This window comes from Esox lucius, chromosome 3 (assembly GCF_011004845.1).
Source record: "Esox lucius isolate fEsoLuc1 chromosome 3, fEsoLuc1.pri, whole genome shotgun sequence".
Lineage (NCBI taxonomy): Eukaryota > Metazoa > Chordata > Actinopteri > Esociformes > Esocidae > Esox > Esox lucius.
The window spans coordinates 5,054,238-5,072,458 of record NC_047571.1 but is presented as its reverse complement, the minus strand read 5'-3'; the positions used below and the strand labels follow the sequence as shown (position 1 = coordinate 5,072,458).

Sequence of the window (18,221 nt, the reverse complement as noted above, 5' to 3'; positions counted from 1 at the left end):
GTGCACGCAAAATCCCAACTTGCTGTAATAACCATGAAGGCAATGTTAGGCTATTTGTTTGACTACGTTTTTGATAAAATGCACAGCTTCCTAAGACAAACTCATTAAAGACCAACGTACTCTGAGGGAGATTGCCTCACACGAAAAGTACAACAGGCCATCAGGCTCCACACCCCCCGAATCAAATTAGCAAAAGAGAGTAGGCGTAATTCTGTTATGTTATTACAGTTGTTGCTGTGTATCCCTGAAACGTAGGCTGTGTTAATATTTCAGACCATAAAGTGTTCATGTTATTCAGAGTGCAAGTGGTCTTTTGTTGTTGTTTCAGTCCAATTCATTTATATGTCACACATGCAAAATGTTATAAAAGTATAGCCTTTAGAGTGGAAACTGTAAATCTTTGCCTTTTTCAGAGAAATGCACAATGTATTGTTCTGAGTGAAACGCTCATTTGTTGCTTCAGTCTAAGACAGTACGCACACAAGATGCTGTATATGTGCATTTGATAATACCATTTTATGGACAGGGAAATAGAAGGCCCTACTTTGTTGTTCATTGTGTAGGTGGTGGTTGTGTGCGTGGGAGGGGGGGCTTGGTTATAATCTGACAGTCCCGTATTTCACCCTATTGAATCTGGTTGATTTGGGGGCCCCCCCCTTCCCTATTGGTCCGGGGCTCACTAGCGGACTGGCGCCCCCTAGAGGTCGGGAGCCCTAAGTCTATGTTGCTTATGCCTAGGGCTGGCCCTGCATTTGGATTTGCATACATGATGATGAATACAGGACAGCAACCATCCATCCATCCATCCATCTTCTTCCGCTTATCCGGGGCTGGGTCGCGGGGGCAGCAGTCTAAGCAGGGATGCCCAGACTTCCCTCTCCCCAGACACTTCCTCTAGCTCTTCCGGGGGGACACCGAGGCGTTCCCAGGCCAGCCGGGAGACATAGTCCCTCCAGCATGTCCTAGGTCTTCCCCGGGGTCTCCTCCCGGTGGGACGGGACCGGAAAACACCTTCCCAGGGAGGCGTTCCGGAGGCATCCGAAACAGATGCCCAAGCCACCTCAGCTGACCCCTCTCGATGTGGAGCTCCTCCCGGGTGACCGAGCTTCTCACCCTATCTCTAAGGGATCGCCTGGCCACCCTGCGGCGAAAGCTCATTTCGGCCGCCTGTATCTGGGATCTTGTCCTTTCGGTCATGACCCAAAGCTCATGACCATAGGTGAGAGTAGGAACGTAGATTGACTGGTAAATTGAGAGCTTCGCCTTGCGGCTCAGCTCTTTCTTCACCATGACAGACCGTTACATCGACTGCATTACAACAGAAGCTGCACCGATCCGTCTGTCAATCTCCCGTTCCATCCTTCCCTCACTCGTGAACAAGACCCCTAGATACTTAAACTCCTCCACTTGAGGCAGGCACTCTCCACCAACCTGAAGTGGGCAAGCCACCCTTTTCCGACTGAGGATCATGGCCTCGGATTTGGAGGTACTGATTTTCATCCCCACCGCTTCACACTCGGCTGCAAACCGTCCCAGTGCATGCTGAAGGTCCTGGTTAGAAGGGGCCAACACGACAACATCATCCGCAAAGAGCAGAGACGAAATCGTGTGGTCCCCAAACCTGACACCCTCCGGCCCCTGGCTGCGCCTAGAAATTCTGTCCATAAAAATTACGAACAGAACCGGTGACAAAGGGCAGCCCTGCCGGAGTCCAACATGCACAGGGAACAAGTCTGACTTACTGCCGGCAATGCGGACCAAGCTCCTGCTTCGGTTGTACAGGGACCTGACAGCCCTTAGCAAAGGACCCAGGACCCCATATTCCCCAAGCACCCTCCACAAGATGCCGCGAGGGACACAGTCGAATGCCCTCTCCAAATCCACAAAACACATGTGGATTGGTTGGGCAAACTCCCATGAACCCTCCAACACCCCGTAGAGGGTATACAGCTGGTCCAGTGTTCCACGGCCGGGACGAAAATCACACTGTTCCTCCTGAATCCGAGGTTCTACTATCAGCCGTATTCTCCTCTCCAGAACCCTGGCATAGACTTTCCCGGGGAGGCTGAGAAGTGTGATCCCCCTATAGTTGGAACACACCCTCCGGTCCCCCTTCTTGAAAAGAGGGACCACCACCCCGGTCTGCCATCCCAGAAGCACTGTCCCCGACCGCCACGCGATGTTGCACAGGCGTGTCAACCAAGACAGCCCCACAACATCCAGAGACTTGAGGTACTCAGGGCGGATCTCATCCACCCCCGGTGTCTTGCCAGGACAGCAACATGGGTGGTAATGTTCTGGCTGTCATTGTAAACATGTTTACTTGTTCATCTGTCCATTGACCTATACCGCCTATAGCAGACATGCACAGATTATTGGTTAAAAGGTATAGTGGACTGATTTAACGAAACACTCCCACAAGCATTATGCCTCGATCACACCTCTGGGATACCAGAGGTTGATTCATTTCCAGTGGAGAGTGTCAATTCACCTTGCAAAGGCAGTGTCAGAGCTGTCTGTGTGGCGCGCTAAGGGATTCATACCAAGTACATGGCTGAAGAACTCTTTTCAACTTAGTTTTTATCCCACTACAGCCCTATTTACTTGTTCTGGGGTGCCTAAGGCTTTTTCAGAAGTGTCCCAAACAGCATAGGAAGTGAAAATGATTAAGGGTGTAAGGGATAATTACACCCTCAAATTACCCCTTGTAGTGAGTGTGCAACAATGCAGCTTCCATGAGCAAAGTGGAATTCCAATTTAAGGCACCATGTTGTTTTTGAACCAATTTCACACAAAAGAATAGATAGGCAAGGCTAATTATATTATCTGCATGTGTTTGTCTGAATTTGAAAATTATATACATTTTGAGCATGATTTGATATCCAAGCTGATTGATCCAACTCCAAGAAAGGATTATGTAAAAGAATATGACGCAGAATATTCTTGTACTTGAGCCTCGAGTAACCCCCCCACTGTAAATGAGTATTCATATTTCTGTGGCCCTCCATCACTTCCTGTTTCCTGCATGTGGGACTCTCTCTCCTCCTTGGTGTGTTTCTGTGGGTTGGTGGCTGACATACCCCGACCTTTACCCTGAGCCAGTGAGATGACCTTTACACACAACCACAACAGAGAGACAATCCACAGAGTTAATGACGTATTTCCCATCAGTCTGGCTTAGAAGTTATTTAGCATCTATTCATCTACATATATATCTTTCTATCAACCTCTGTCAATCAATCTATATAACTAAATGTCCATATATGTCTTTAAATCTATCTTTCCTTTAACTATTGTAAAAAGCTATGTATATTAAGCAGTGCTTCATTAACGAAAGAGGTGAGAGATATGGGAGTAGACATTGGAAGAATAAGAGACACATGATCACCAAGACTGGTTGTTGGGGATACAGGGGGAACAACTGCCTCTTTCAGTAGACTCTCTTATTTTCTCTTCTAAACCAATAATTGGTTAACAAGGCAGGACTCCTGATTTCCGATGGATAATCATGCGACCGGACTGTCTCTTTAAACTGGTGGCAGGGGCTTTTTCTACTCAACTGATGGCTTCCTCTCTACCAGTAATGATGTCTAAAGCAGTGGATCTCAAATCCGAGCCTGTAAAAAACCCAGGGTCTGCAGTCCAATCACATAGATTTTACCTCATAAGTCTTCTCCACTTTCCCTTTGGGGAATCCTCATCTAAACGAGATGCAGTTTGATTGCAGAACTCCCCCCTCAGTCCTTGATTTCGTTTGAGGCGACAAGTTAACAACCTTGTTCACTGGCAGGCTTCATATCACTGACAAATAAATGCAAACTGTAGTAACATCTAATAATCAAATTTAAACAACACAACTACATTTTGTGTCAGTGTGTGTACTGTTTCATATTGAACCAGGAAGTAACCACATTCACCTGACCTACCAGGTCAAAAGCATCCCTGATTTAAAGGGATAGACTGAAATCAATCCTGAGGCCTAGAGTCTCGAGGCCTGGAGTCAAGTCCCACTGAAGGAGAAACAAATCAAGAAAGCCAGAATGATAAACATATAGATATCTGGTATGCCTTTTAAACAAAAATCTACAGGAACATTCATTTCCGGATAGACAGCATTAATAACTCAACCACACCCATTTCCTTATTCAAGTCTTATATTCCCACCTAAAAATCAGCAAGTCACATTTTGCTTTTTATACCTAATATGGCATGGTTTTCGGGGTAAGACCTAGATGTGCTCATAAAATATTCAATATACACATTAGAACTTCATGTTAGAACAAACCATGTAGAAGATCATCTTCTGGCATTAATTAAGGAAGGGGTAGACCATGGTAATGTATCAGGACATGTATGCCAATATAGACCAGCCATGTACATGGAACAAACTGACAGCCAAAGATGATCATAACTATGATGAAGTAGCCAACATTCAAGGTAAAGTCTATCTAATACACAATGAACAAGGAGAGAGACCTGTTGAAGAGAGAGAGATGGGCTACAGAGGAAACTTGCTGCACTAAAAGAAAACGGGTCTGAAAGTTGGACCCTGTTTCAGTCTAGTTAGTATTACATCACCTCTGGGATCCTGGGATCACAGCAGACAGAAACGTATGAAGAGAGGTGCAGACCAGGTGATCATTAACAACATAGAAGAGCAGACAATTCTTACCAAGCTGAAGAAAAGTCTCTGGATTGGACTAACTGACAAAGACATAGAATGGACCTGGAAATGGGTGGATGGTACCCCACTGACCACAGCCTACTGGACAGGAATACAACATGATAATGGTGATGGGGATCCAGATTATAGGGAAGTGCTGAAATCTGTCCTAATTCGATATGGAATGATTTGTCATGTGCTACTTCTTTTAACTGGGTCTGTGAGATGACTGTTTAACAGTGTTATTTTAATTTACACATATAAAGCAGATTCTGGAGGTTTTTTAGGAAGCTACTCCAAAATATGAGGACTTTTCCTTACTCCTTGGAGTCAGAAAGTAGTGGTTAAAAGAAGAACTTGGACACAACTGGTAGTACGAAAAGTCAGTTCAAGTTCAGCCAACAAAATAGCGTCCTTCTACGGCCTTTCAACTTAGCAGGCAGGTAGACAGATATTGTGCAAATGGAATAAATGCTTAAACTACATTGGAGTTAGTCCACACATTAATCCTATTAGTCACCGGAATTGCTGTTGTAATGGATTTTACTTTGTGAGTCTCTTTGATATGCTTTGATAATTTGTATGTGGATTATTTCTAGGTTGCATGGTTCATTTGTTATCTGATAAATCTCTCTAAATGAATGATTTAGAGTTTTTAATTAATTATTGTCTTTATTGCATGATTAAAGAAACATCTCGGTGAACAATCTTGCCTTAATGGACAAAATCTCCACCTCCTCTCAACCTGGCTCAACTAAAGGTTTCTTCATAGGTTCCTGACTTTCCAAAGTTTTTCCTTGCCACATTTTACATCAACAATTGTCACTAAGTGCAACAAACCACCAGCCTAAAACCCCAATCAGCAAGCAACAACAAGAATTCATGCACAGCAGCAAGTAAAAAACCCTAATGGGATAAGAGCCTTTAAAGAAAACCTGGAGGAGCCAGTCTAAAGGGCAGCCCACCTATTTGGGCTGTGCCACAAGCAAATTCCCTTTTAAGGACACATCAATGTTGTGTTGTGGCCTCAAAAATCAAACGTGAGTGATTCATTGAATAAAAAAAAAATCTAAAATAAAATGTATATCAAGTTTGAAATGATACACAATTTCAGAATTTCCTACTTAGAGTAGCACTTTCTAAATATTCGGAACCAGAATTAAGTGGTGTATTCTTTAGTGATCTGATCACATTTGGAAAAACCCCATCTGGTCTTTGAGATTTTTGAAAGGGTTTTTAGTATTTCCTGTAAGACTTCACCTCACTTTCAAGAACCAAAGCCTCTTCTGAGTAACACATTTCCAGGGGTCATGCATTCAGCCACTACTTAAAACACATTGTTTGAGATTGTCATCCCAGAAATGCATATGGCTTTCTGTAAGTATCAGATTAAGTGCAAAGTTAGTAAATTCTTATTACGCCCTGAAACATTACTGGAAGAATGTTCAAAGCAGCGGTAGATAATGGATGTTTGAGTGTTTTGCATTGTGAAAATCGTTTTAGAAGACAACCATTGTAGCAGAAGGTCAGAAAACAGAAAATGTGATATCTGTGAAGATACACAATATCCCAAGTCTCAACAAGCAAAACTGAAGAAAAAGGTCCCTTTAAAAACAGACTAGGAGATGACTTTCAGATCTGCTAACATGGGTTGGGTGTTGCTGTGTGTTCTCCTACTGTTTGGGATCGTAGTCCTGGGTTTCCTCTGTAATAGAGTCTTGAATGGTTCTACAGACAAATTACTAAAGTTAAGAACCAGCTGCAAACCTGCAACAGAAATCTGACAAAAGAGAGAAACTGTCACAGTCGCAGGGAGGCAGGACACAAGGCACAAAGCGAGAGAAAGGAAATGTTCTCAGTAGTGAAAGGACGCATCAAGCGACACATCGGTACGCGCCTTGAGATTTTCTAGCGAGACAGCTCATAACTAAGCTTCGCTACCTGTTTCATATAAAAGAAAACGCCCCTTAGAGGACGTATGAAGCTTTGTTCAAGCCAAGGGAAGAGATGATTTACAGAGCAAAAGATACCAGCAGGCTCAGGAACAGTGTCTTTCCATCACTGTAACCCTGCTGAACTCTGTGACCCATCACTACATACCCACCCGCCCACCGCTTGTTGTTTTTGGTGCATATTACTAACATATTTAATGGCACTTAATATTTTTAGCATGGTTTGATATCCAAGCCAGTTTTTACAACACTCGGAGAGAGTGATATAATACAGGCCAATCCAGAATACCCTTGTACCTGAGCCTTGAGGAACACAGCTCCCTTAATTTCCCCTCCCTTCTGGGGCCGTGTTCATAAAACATGTTAACTTACCACTAGGAGGACTCCTAAACAGCACTAAATGTTCCTAGCTAAGAGTTTCCTATTTAAACATATTCACAAAGCAGCTAAGACCAACTTTTACTAAGGAATGGGAAAGTGTCTTAAGCTAAAAGAAAGGGCACAGTTGATCCTGTTGCTATGGATGATGTCGTGTTCCACAAACAAGCCTATTTACTATCCCCACATGATTGGCTGATAAGGGAGGGGTCTCTGTCAGTGTATTCATTATAGCAAACTGTATAACGATGTGCCATGTTGCCATATTGAAATAGAGATATAAAAATACAAATATAGGGTAAGTGTCATCTTTTGATGGTGAAACAATTTGTGAAATGATGTGTTACCAACTACACTAAGTGGTCCAGCTATGCCCATGAAGTCAACTTTGTTCTTTATACATTGGCGAATGAGGAAACCAAATGATTTTTCAGACAATATGGGGTCTGGAGAGGGCATTGATTGTTTGATGAAATATTCTACTGACAGATGACTGAGATATGCGTAGTTCGTCTGCGCTGCATAGCTGCATTTTCCCTGTGGCCGAGTAGAGTTGTCACAACCTTGATCTCCGGTGTTATTGGGTTGTTTCTGTTTGTTGGTCAAGTGACTGCTACAAAAGCTCTAATATGATCATAATACACTTGTGATTAAGCCAATACCTTTTTAGAAGCTCGGTGTCATTAAGTGTTTCTAAAATGTTGACCAGATTACGAGGCGGATTGCTGGCAGCAGCCTTTAGTATTGTTTATGATTTGGTCTTGGTGACTTTGGAGTCCACTTGACTTCTACTAACTTTTCATAGATTTAGGAGCTGGTTTTAGCGCTAAAACGCTTCGTGAAATACCCTTAGGCCAAAAATTTAGGAGTCTTAAAGTTAGGACAGACAACAATTTTTTAAGATTTGAAAGCCATGAGGTTCCTCTCCCTGACCTTCTTCTCCAAAGGGTTTTGTGGAGCAGAGAGAACCACATGAAGTGCGCAATTGAGAACTGCTGGCGTTATGTTTCTATTTGTCGTGGCCCTTCATCACTTCCTGTAATCTGCAAGTGGGTTATATCTATAATTCCTGTGGGCTGGTGGCATACTTTCCCTGATATTTAATCTGCTTTGATGTGACCCCTTCATACCTCAAGAAAGCCACTGAAGTTTTTTAAATTTATACCAAATTATTTGCCAAATGCAAACATTACTTTTTTTAACAGCACATGACGAGATGGTGATAAAACACCTATAGGCACACAACACAATATCATACTATATTCTGTTGAAAAGTGTCTGGTGGTTTGGATCTAAGGATGTGTTGCTAGGCTCTTAAACCAGGCCTGGCTTGTCGCTAGACATGGGGAATACATATTATGTTAATGAATCTTTAACATAATATGTTAATATCAAGCAATATCTTTATTTTACAATAGAACAATGTATTTAACCCTTAAATGTCTCCCCTGAAATTATCACAATGACTGGCAGAATCTAATTGTATCCCATGTAAATCTAAATAGAAAGTTGCTGGTCTAGGTTCCAATAGTTCTACCATCTTAATAGCAAGTTTAACAGGTGGATTCATGCACACACAGCATTTAGGGATCAGTTTCAGAAAAGGCTCAGATGAGAGGCTGTTCTTCTTGTAGATATACCAATTTCCAACTTGGAACAGTGCAGACTGTGTTCCAATGTATGAGTACTAACGTGCTTACACCCCTTACACACATACATGTCACGCTGTTGTTGAAAGTGTCAGTGCTCCATTTAACGGCAGGATTCACAGACAAGTGGCAAGTAAACACAATTCACGACATGAATGCATAGGTTTCTCTACATTGTTATATTGAAAAAAGCTAATGTAAAGAGGTCTCGACCAATCCAGCACAAGTTAAGTGCCAAATAAAGTTACCCCTATACTGTTGCAATTTAATAAGTGACTGCTGCCACTCAAGTCAAGCACTAACTAAGGCTCAAAAAATAGAAGTGTTAACTGCGAAAAAATAATTAACGGCGCAAAAAAAGATATATTTAGAAAGAATACAATTGTTTTAATTAAAAGCTCACAAACAGATTTTATTATATAACCGATAAGCCTAGTAATTATTTGTAAACATCCAGAATGGAGTCATATATTCTTTATGCATTTGCTCACAATTATAAAAACACTACCTGGTTTTTAAAGTTTGAACAGAAATTTACCGCAAAACTAAAGCAGCACTTCCTGCACATCTTAACACTACATCTTCAAAAACCACAGACCCATCTCAGTGGCACACTTCCTGGGGTCATACACTGAGTCACAAATCAAACAAAGTGTTTAACATTTTCTTCAAGGAAAATCATCCTCCTTTCTGTGCTTATTTTCACAAGTTCTTTGGGTTCACGTTCTCTTACAGTTCACACCACCATAACTAGAACACCGTCAGCAGTCGTGATAGAAAATGGAGATGTCTGAGTATATTTACGGCAATGTGGACATCATTTTAGACGAAAATCGCAATAGAAGAGCAGAAAGTGAAAATGATCATATCTATGATGACCCCCACATGTCCCAAGACTCAGGAGGAAACATTTGGGAAGAAGTGCCCTCTATGGGCAGACCAGGAGTTGACTCCTCAGGTATGGATATCTCAGGTAGGAGATCTTCCAGACAAGCCACAGTGTGTTGGGTGTTGTTGTGTGTTCTCCTACTGGCTGGGATCATAGGTTTGGTTTTCTACCATATTACAGTCATGAAGGGCTATAAATACACATTGACTAAAGAGAAGAACCAGCTACTGACCAGCTATAACAATCTGACTAAAGAGATGAATCAGCTACTGACCAGCTACAAGAACATGACTAAAGAGAAGAACCAGCTAAAGACCAGCTACACCAACCTGATTAAGGAAAGAGACCAGCTAGAGACCAGCTACAACAATTTGACTAAAGAAAGAAACCAAATTAAGAGAGAAAGAGATGAACTCCAGAAAATCTTTTCTGCTTTCAAACAAGCTGGGACAGCAGGTTGGACACCGTTTCAGTCTAGTTGGTATTACATCTCCTCTGAGGTAAAGTCCTGGGAACACAGCAGACAGGACTGTATGAACAGAGGTGCAGACCTGGTGATCATTAACAACATAAGAGAGCAGACATTTCTTACCAAGTTGAAGAAAAGTCTCTGGATTGGACTAACGGACAAAGACATAGAGGGAACCTGGAAATGGGTGGATGGTACCCCACTGACCACAGCCTACTGGATGACTAAACAACCTGATAATTTTAAAGAGGAAGAACATTGTGGCGAGATCCACAATAATAATAATGTACTGAACTGGAACGACATGTTGTGTGCTACCAAACTAAACTGGATCTGTGAGCAGGAAACGTAACTTTTGTTGCATGTATTGTTTGGCAGACTTGGTCAGAGGACTTATTTTGGTTGAATATATAATAATCTTGCTTAAGAGCCTTCAGTCCAGTCAGAGTATTAGAATATAGACCAGGTAGGTGTTTGTGTCATGTCATTTAGAATAGCATTTATGATGTTGAATACAGGACTGCAACATTGGTGTTGATGTTCTTGCTGTCATGGTAACCACGTTCACTTTCTATTCATCGGATCTATACAGCTTATCACCTAGGTGTACTCCCTATAGCAGTTTTTAGCACTGTGACAATTGCTGATATAAAAAGGGCTTTATAAATACATTTGATTGTTTGATATAGAAGACAGATATGCAAAGATTATTGGTTGAAATGTATACAAGACCGATTTAAGGAAATGCTGCCACAATCACACTTACAAACACGATAGCGGAAATGGTAGCAATGAATGAAGGTTCTGTTGCACACACACTCAGATGTTGCATGCATAAAGGTTTGTGGATTGCCCCTGTAGGTGTGATGATCGAGACGTTAGGGGATAACCACATACATAAATGTAAACCTGTCCATGCTTTTACCTTTATGTGTCTTTCATTTTGAACTTTACGAATGGTTGTTCCTTTAAGAAACATTGATGAAAGTAGTATCTGCATGGACATGGCTGAAGATAATTGTATAAAATATTTTTTTTACACTACTCCAGCCTCGGGCCTCGATCTGCCTGTTCACTCACACCCCAGCCTTTCGCAGAAGTGTCCGATAGAACTAAAGAAGTGAAAATGAGTAAGGGTGTAAGGTGTAATTACATTCCCCAATAAATGCTTGTATAGAGTGTTCAACCAAAGTGGAATCCCATGTTTTGTTTTATTGTCATGTATTTTATTTATTATGGAGGACCAGAAAGATGGTCCCTCATGACAGGGCGCAGGTCACAGGGTTTGGATTCACCATAAGTCTACATAAAGCCACATTTCTAGCTACTTACCAATCATTTGGTCTTTACTCCATATAATATTGGACATTGAAATGTTGGTATTTGGTTTCTTTCCAGGCTATTTGAATGTAGAATCACTAAATTTTGAGATAGTGAAAAAGGATCGGGATGTTTCTTTTTTATTAACCTTAAGAGATTAAAAAATGTTTGCTCACACTGTATAATTCGGTGTGTCTTGTTTTTGGTGCACTCAGATTAACATTTTGGAATATGTAATTTTTTCCCAAGCAAATTGTTACAACACAAGATGTAAAACAGCTTGCTTCAGAAAACACAAACATGAGCTGTAACGCAGCTCTCTCTGCAACCCCTACCTTTCGCTTTCTCTACAAAGTCCTCAATTTCATACTACTCCCGTCCTCTCTCATCTTCTCAAAACCCGCTGGATGAAAAACGCAGAGGGCCAAGGGTGGAGTGAAGGAAGGCCAAGGGTGGAGTGAAGGAAGGCCAAGGGTGGAGTGGAGGAAGGCCAAGGGTGGAGTGGAGGAAGACCAAGGGTGGAGTGAAGGAAGGCCAAGGGTGGAGTGAAGAAAGGCCAAGGGTGGAGTGGAGGAAGGCCAAGGGTGGAGTGGAGGAAGACCAAGGGTGGAGTGGAGGAAGACCAAGGGTGGAGTGGAGGAAGGCCAAGGGTGGAGTGAAGGAAGGCCAAGGGTGGAGTGAAGGAAGGCCAAGGGTGGAGTGGAGGAAGGCCAAGGGTGGAGTGGAGGAAGGCCAAGGGTGGAGTGGAGGAAGGCCAAGGGTGGAGTGGAGGAAGGCCAAGGGTGGAGTGAAGGAAGGCCAAGGGTGGAGTGAAGGAAGGCCAAGGGTGGAGTGAAGGAAGGCCAAGGGTGGAGTGGAGGAAGGCCAAGGGTGGAGTGGAGGAAGACCAAGGGTGGAGTGGAGGAAGACCAAGGGTGGAGTGGAGGAAGGCCAAGGGTGGAGTGGAGGAAGGGGTTCATTTTGGATTCCCTGTGAGATCTTCCCTCTCGAGTTGAAGAGGGTGCGGTTTCTATTTGAGATGTGGTTCTCCATCACTTCCTGTTTCTTGCATGTGGGCAATATCTCCCCTCCTTGGTGTGTTTCTGTGGGTAGGTGTCTTACTTACTACCCTGACCTTTACCCTGACCCAGTGCCCCATCAGTACTTATGGAGAGAAAATGATGACGTCTACACACAGCCACAACAGAGAGACAATTAACAGAGATAATGAGATAATCTATCTACCACTGCTCTCTTAATCTCTCTTTATCTGTCTCCCTCTTTCCAGCTCTCGCCTGCTTTCACTTGGAGTTGTTAAAGAGCTGGCAATACGAAGCAGAACTTTGTTAAAGAAAGAGGTGTGCATCATGGGAGAAAGCCTGTGTACATCCGCAGATAGGGGAAACGGGTGGACAAGGAGGTGACGCTTCCAACATGACATATGGGTTTACGGAATCCTGAGGCTCCATTAAAACCTGGCTCTCCTCTTCCTGGTCTCCATCCACTCACCACTACCCTACATCTTCTCATTCCTCTTCCTGGTCTCCATCCACTCACCACTACCCTACATCTTCTCATTCCTCTTCCTGGTCTCCATCCACTCACCACTACCCTACATCTTCTCATTCCTCTTCCGGATCTCCATCCACTCACCACTGGCCTACATCTTCTCATTCCTCTTCCTCGTTTCCATCCACTCACCACTACCCTACATCTTCTCATTCCTCTTCCTGTTCTCCATCCACTCACCACTGGCCTACATCTTCTCGTTCCTCTTCCGGATCTCCATCCACTCACCACTGCCCTACATCTTCTCATTCCTTTTCCGGATCTCCATCCACTCACCACTGCCCTACATCTTCTCATTCCTCTTCCGGATCTCCGCCCACCGCTCATCTCCCATTCTCTCTGCTCTCACCTGATTCTCTCTTTCTCTCTCCACTCTTTTTTTCCTTTTTCTCTCTCCCCACTCTCTGCCCCCCCCCCCCCACCCCCACCCCACCCACTGTCTCTGACCAGTAATGGCCATTCATCAACATTACAGGGACCTGTCCATTGCGGCGCGGCCTGTTCATTAATGCAGTCTGCCCAGGGCTCATCCCGCCTCCTCTCCTCTCCCACCCCCGTATGCTGCACTACAAGTCTGAGGGGATCCTCAGCCCTCATTTGCCCAAATGACCACCATCTTTCACCACGCCAGAAAAGCCCCCGTGGGCGTCGAAGATAATGCCTGGGCGGAATCTTTACTTCCTTTCCACCCCCCTTTAAACTCACTGTTTTCAAAGCAATGATATTCATGTGTTTTGCTGGTGTATATCTCCTCAGGGCAAACAAAAATGCAATGTAAAAAAGTAATAAGCAGTGTACAGATTGGACAATTTCCCCATATATATACACATACACACATATACAGAAAAAACACATTTCACATTTTAGTCATTTACCAGATGCTCTTATTCAGAACAATTTACAACTACAAGAAGGGTTCAGGGCATTGCTCAACGGCACAACAACAGATTGTTCACCTTGTTGGTTCTGGGATTTCAACCAGCAACCTTCTGGCTAGTAACCACTAGGCTAACATCATATTTATGGAGTAGTCCTCAAGCTGTCTAGGTCTATATGTTCTGGTGTTTTGTGTCTCCAGACAGACAATACTTCATTATTAACATGGCATCCAGCCTAAGGTTGAAAAAAAAGAATGGTGTGTGGTATAATGTGCCCATGGTTATCTGCTTTGTGTGGGCATTTTTACAGCCTGATACGGGGAGCTCTCTCACACACACACACATTTCATGAGCCGTTAGACACACATACATAGTTTTATTGAATGCCCCCACAGTAAGTGTTTCATGACATGGTCGATGCTCCAGGAACCCCAGGAACATTTTGTCTTTCCCTGTCAGTTCTGATTCTCATCATACGTATCTTGGAGCAGAATTTCAGATAGACGCTTAACCTCTGACGCCTCAAAAAATTCAACATCTACATTCTGCCCCATTACATCACAGTTAGATTCAGCCTGGACGAAAGCCCGTAACGGAAACAACTAAACGTATTTCCCTTCTCCGTGTTTCCTGGGCAATTAACAGCGACCCCAAAAAACATCAACACCAAGGCATAAGTTTCCTCTATTCATATCCCCTGGATCTCTTACGACTGCTCGATCACATAATACCATATTCAATCTTCTCCGCCTCCCACACTCCACCGCGTCATTGCCTTTGACCTCCGAGTGAAGGCAAATCGAAAACGCATCATCGCCTGTCGCCTTGGTGATAATGGAATTCTCTAGTCCCCACCCCCCCCGGCCACCCCGACACCAGGCCAAGGCCTGTGTATATTAAATAACACCGCAGGTCTCATGCTGTGGACATTTACCACCTCCATTATAAACTGAGACCTGACGGATTTCGCCACGTTCCTCTATAGATGTTTCGAGTGTGGGTAAACTGGATGAGGAGAAGAGAAGAGATGGTGGTTTCTAGTCATTTGACGTCACTCTCCATCCCGCTCATTCATTTGATCCCTTTTGGTGGATTGCTCTAAAACAAGGTCAGTGAACTGAACACAGTCACATTAAAAGTTCCTCAATGAAAAATGCTAAATTATGTCTCAATTCACTATTTTAAAAGGTTTCTCATAGGACCATTTGATGAAACTTCCAAATGAGCCCCAAATGGTGATATTAAAGTTTCTTAAAGGAATCATTAAAAATTGGTTATTTGAATAACCATGTTAAGGGATTATTTGGAAAAAAGGACTCAAACTAATTTAATGGGGCTCCCGCACATTTTGAAGAACTAAAGAAATGTTCGATTTTAGTTTTACAGAGTACTCTTGCCCCTTAACTCTGGTATGCTGTAACTTTGTCTCTTCACATCTTCACCCTGTTCACAATAACAACAGGGGGGTTTACATCGTAGCATGTTTCCCTATCAACATTCGGATAAAACATTAATGGCCTCGCTTTCTATAAAGGAAAGAAACGAACAAACCCATTTGGTGTCGTACTCTGCTCTAATAGCTTTGCTTTGCCCTTTATATTGCCAATTGATCTTCACTCTCCCTTGTTGCACATTCTAATGCTTGGCCCTGTCATTAGGGTAGCTATGTTTTTATGGGCGGTAGAAAGGCTGAGAGGAGAGCTGTGGACGCACCGAGCACTTAATGTCGGTGTTAATGACCTGGGATAAATAGCCACCACAGTGGCACGACAGAAAGAAAACACAACATGGGAGGCAGGGTAAAAAGACAGAGAAAGAGAGGGAAAGAAGATGCATAAAGTGACGGGGATCAGCAGAAAGAGAAAGGCAAAGAAAGAGAGGGAGAGAGAGAGAGCGCGTAATGTGTTCAACAGAGTGCTTCTTTGCCCATAGTTGCAGTCTTGCCTCCCTGCAAGCCATCGGGCCATTGACATAGGAAGCTCTGGTTCAGACCATGCATCACGCTGATCTCCTGTACGTAACCATCAAACTCACAATCAAAAGCCACAAAGGACTCGCCAAGAGAAGAGAGGGAGAGGGGGAAGTTAAGAGAGTAAAAGAAAGGCTAAGTCAAAAGGAAGTAAGAAGGAGAAGAGGAAAAAAGGCAAGAGGAATGAATGAAAAGAGATGAGAAGGGTAAAAGAGAAAAGGTGAGGAGAAAAAATGAGAAAAGAGGGGGAGAGGAAAGGGTGAAAGAAATTAGAAAAGAGGGAGAAGAAAGGGTGAAAGAAATTAAAAAAGAAGGGGAGAAGAAAGGGTGAAAGAAATGAGAAGAGACAGGGAGAAAAGTAGAAAAGTGGTGAGAGGTGAGGAAGTATAGAGAGGGAGAAAAGAAGCAGAAGAGGAGAAAAGAAGAAATATTTCAAAATAAGTAGTGTTATTTAGAAGGCATTCAGGGCGAATTGAGCGACACGCGCACTTCACTACTTACTGTTTTAAAAGAAACAGGCTATGCACCCATATCGTCCAATAGCATCTTGCTAGTGCATGATTGGCTCTTCCCTTCTCCTTTCCTAGGTCCCACTAGGTCTCACCAGCCTCCCACTGGAAACCACAGCTTGTGGGCTATATTAGCTTAGTTTAAAAATACCATACCATACCATACCATACCATACCATACCATCTTCTTCCGCTTATCCGGGGCCGGGTCGCGGGGGCAGCAGTCTAAGCAGGGATGCCCAGACTTCCCTCTCCCCAGACACTTCCTCCAGCTCTTCCGGGGGGACACCGAGGCGTTCCCAGGCCAGCCGGGAGACATAGTCCCTCCAGCGTGTCCTAGGTCTTCCCCGGGGTCTCCTCCCGGTGGGACGGGACCGGAACACCTTCCCAGGAAGGCGTTCCGGAGGCATCCGAAACAGATGCCCAAGCCACCTCAGCTGACCCCTCTCGATGTGGAGGAGCAGCGGCTCTACTCTGAGCTCCTCCCGGGTGACCGAGCTTCTCACCCTATCTCTAAGGGATCGCCCAGCCACCCTGCGGAGAAAGCTCATTTCGGCCGCCTGTATCCGGGATCTTGTCCTTTCGGTCATGACCCAAAGCTCATGACCATAGGTGAGAGTAGGAACATAGATTGACTGGTAAATCGAGAGCTTCGCCTTGCGGCTCAGCTCTTTCTTCACCACGACAGACCGATACATCAACCGCATTACTGCCGAAGCTGCACCGATCCGTCTGTCAATCTCCCGTTCCTTCCTTCCCTCACTCGTGAACAGGACCCCTAGATACTTAAACTCCTCCACTTGAGGCAGGCACTCTCCACCAACCTGAAGTGGGCAAGCCACCCTTTTCCGACTGAGGACCATGGCCTTGGATTTGGAGGTACTGATTTTCATCCCCACCGCTTCACACTCGGCTGCAAACCGTCCAAGTGCATGCTGAAGGTCCTGGCTTGAAGGGGCCAACACGACAACATCATCCGCAAAGAGCAGAGACGAAATCGTGTGGTCCCCAAACCTGACACCCTCCGGCCCCTGGCTGCGCCTAGAAATTCTGTCCATAAAAATTACGAACAGAACCGGTGACAAAGGGCAGCCCTGCCGGAGTCCAACATGCACAGGGAACAAGTCTGACTTACTGCCGGCAATGCGGACCAAGCTCCTGCTTCGGTCGTACAGGGACCTGACAGCCCTTAGCAAGGGACCCAGGACCCCATATTCCCCAAGCACCCTCCACAGGATGCCGCGAGGGACACAGTCGAATGCCTTCTCCAAATCCACAAACCACATGTGGATTGGTTGGGCAAACTCCCATGAACCCTCCATCACCCTGTAGAGGGTATAGAGCTGGTCCAGTGTTCCACGGCCCGGACGAAAACCACACTGTTCCTCCTGAATCCGAGGTTCTACTATCGGCCGTATTCTCCTCTCCAGAACCCTGGCATAGACTTTCCCGGGGAGGCTGAGAAGTGTGATCCCCCTATAGTTGGAACACACCCTCCGGTCCCCCTTCTTAAAAAGAGGGACCACCACCCCGGTCTGCCATCCCAGAGGCACTGTCCCCGACTGCCACGCGATGTTGCACAGGCGTGTCAGCCAAGACAGCCCCACAACATCCAGAGACTTGAGGTACTCAGGGCGGATCTCATCCACCCCCGGTGCCTTGCCACCGAGGAGTTTCTTAACCACCTCTGTGACTTCAGCCCGGGTGATGGACAAGTCCACCTCTGAGCCCTCCTCCTCTGCTTCCTCAATGGAAGACGTGACGGCGGGATTGAGGAGATCCTCGAAGTACTCCTTCCACCGCCCGACGACATCCCCAGTTGAGGTCAACAGCTGCCCACCTCTACTGTAAACAGCGTTGGTAGGGCACTGTTTCCCTCTCCTGAGGCGCCGGACGGTTTGCCAGAATCTCTTCGAGGCCAGCCGATAGTCCTTTTCCATGGCCTCACCGAACTCCTCCCAGGCCCGAGTTTTTGCCTCCACAACCACCCGGGCTGC

The 18,221-nt window shown here is 44.7% G+C and overlaps 2 protein-coding genes across 3 annotated transcripts in view; one reads left to right on the top strand and one right to left on the bottom strand.

Moving 5' to 3' along the window:
- LOC105018039 (ephrin type-B receptor 1) overlaps window positions 1-18,221 on the bottom strand; it is a 249,021-nt gene that overhangs the window by 153,445 nt on the left and 77,355 nt on the right. The gene's annotated exons all lie outside the window — the stretch shown is intronic.
- On the top strand, window positions 9,372-11,080 carry LOC109615637 (C-type lectin domain family 4 member E). The gene is made up of 2 exons (XM_020045465.2): window positions 9,372-9,710; window positions 9,840-11,080. Exons 1-2 carry the CDS (start codon window positions 9,423-9,425, stop codon window positions 10,350-10,352), a joined length of 801 nt encoding a protein of 266 aa, XP_019901024.2. The 5' UTR covers window positions 9,372-9,422; the 3' UTR covers window positions 10,353-11,080.

What these genes read in the sequence shown, in the direction of transcription:
- LOC109615637 (XM_020045465.2), top strand. Translation starts at nt 9,423, where the DNA reads ATGGAGATGTCTGAGTATATTTACGGCAATGTGGACATCATTTTAGAC. An exon ending in TGGTTTTCTACCATATTACA is followed by an intron (nt 9,711 to 9,839) that starts GTCATGAAGGGC and finishes GAGAAGAACCAG; the next exon opens with CTAAAGACCAGCTACACCAA.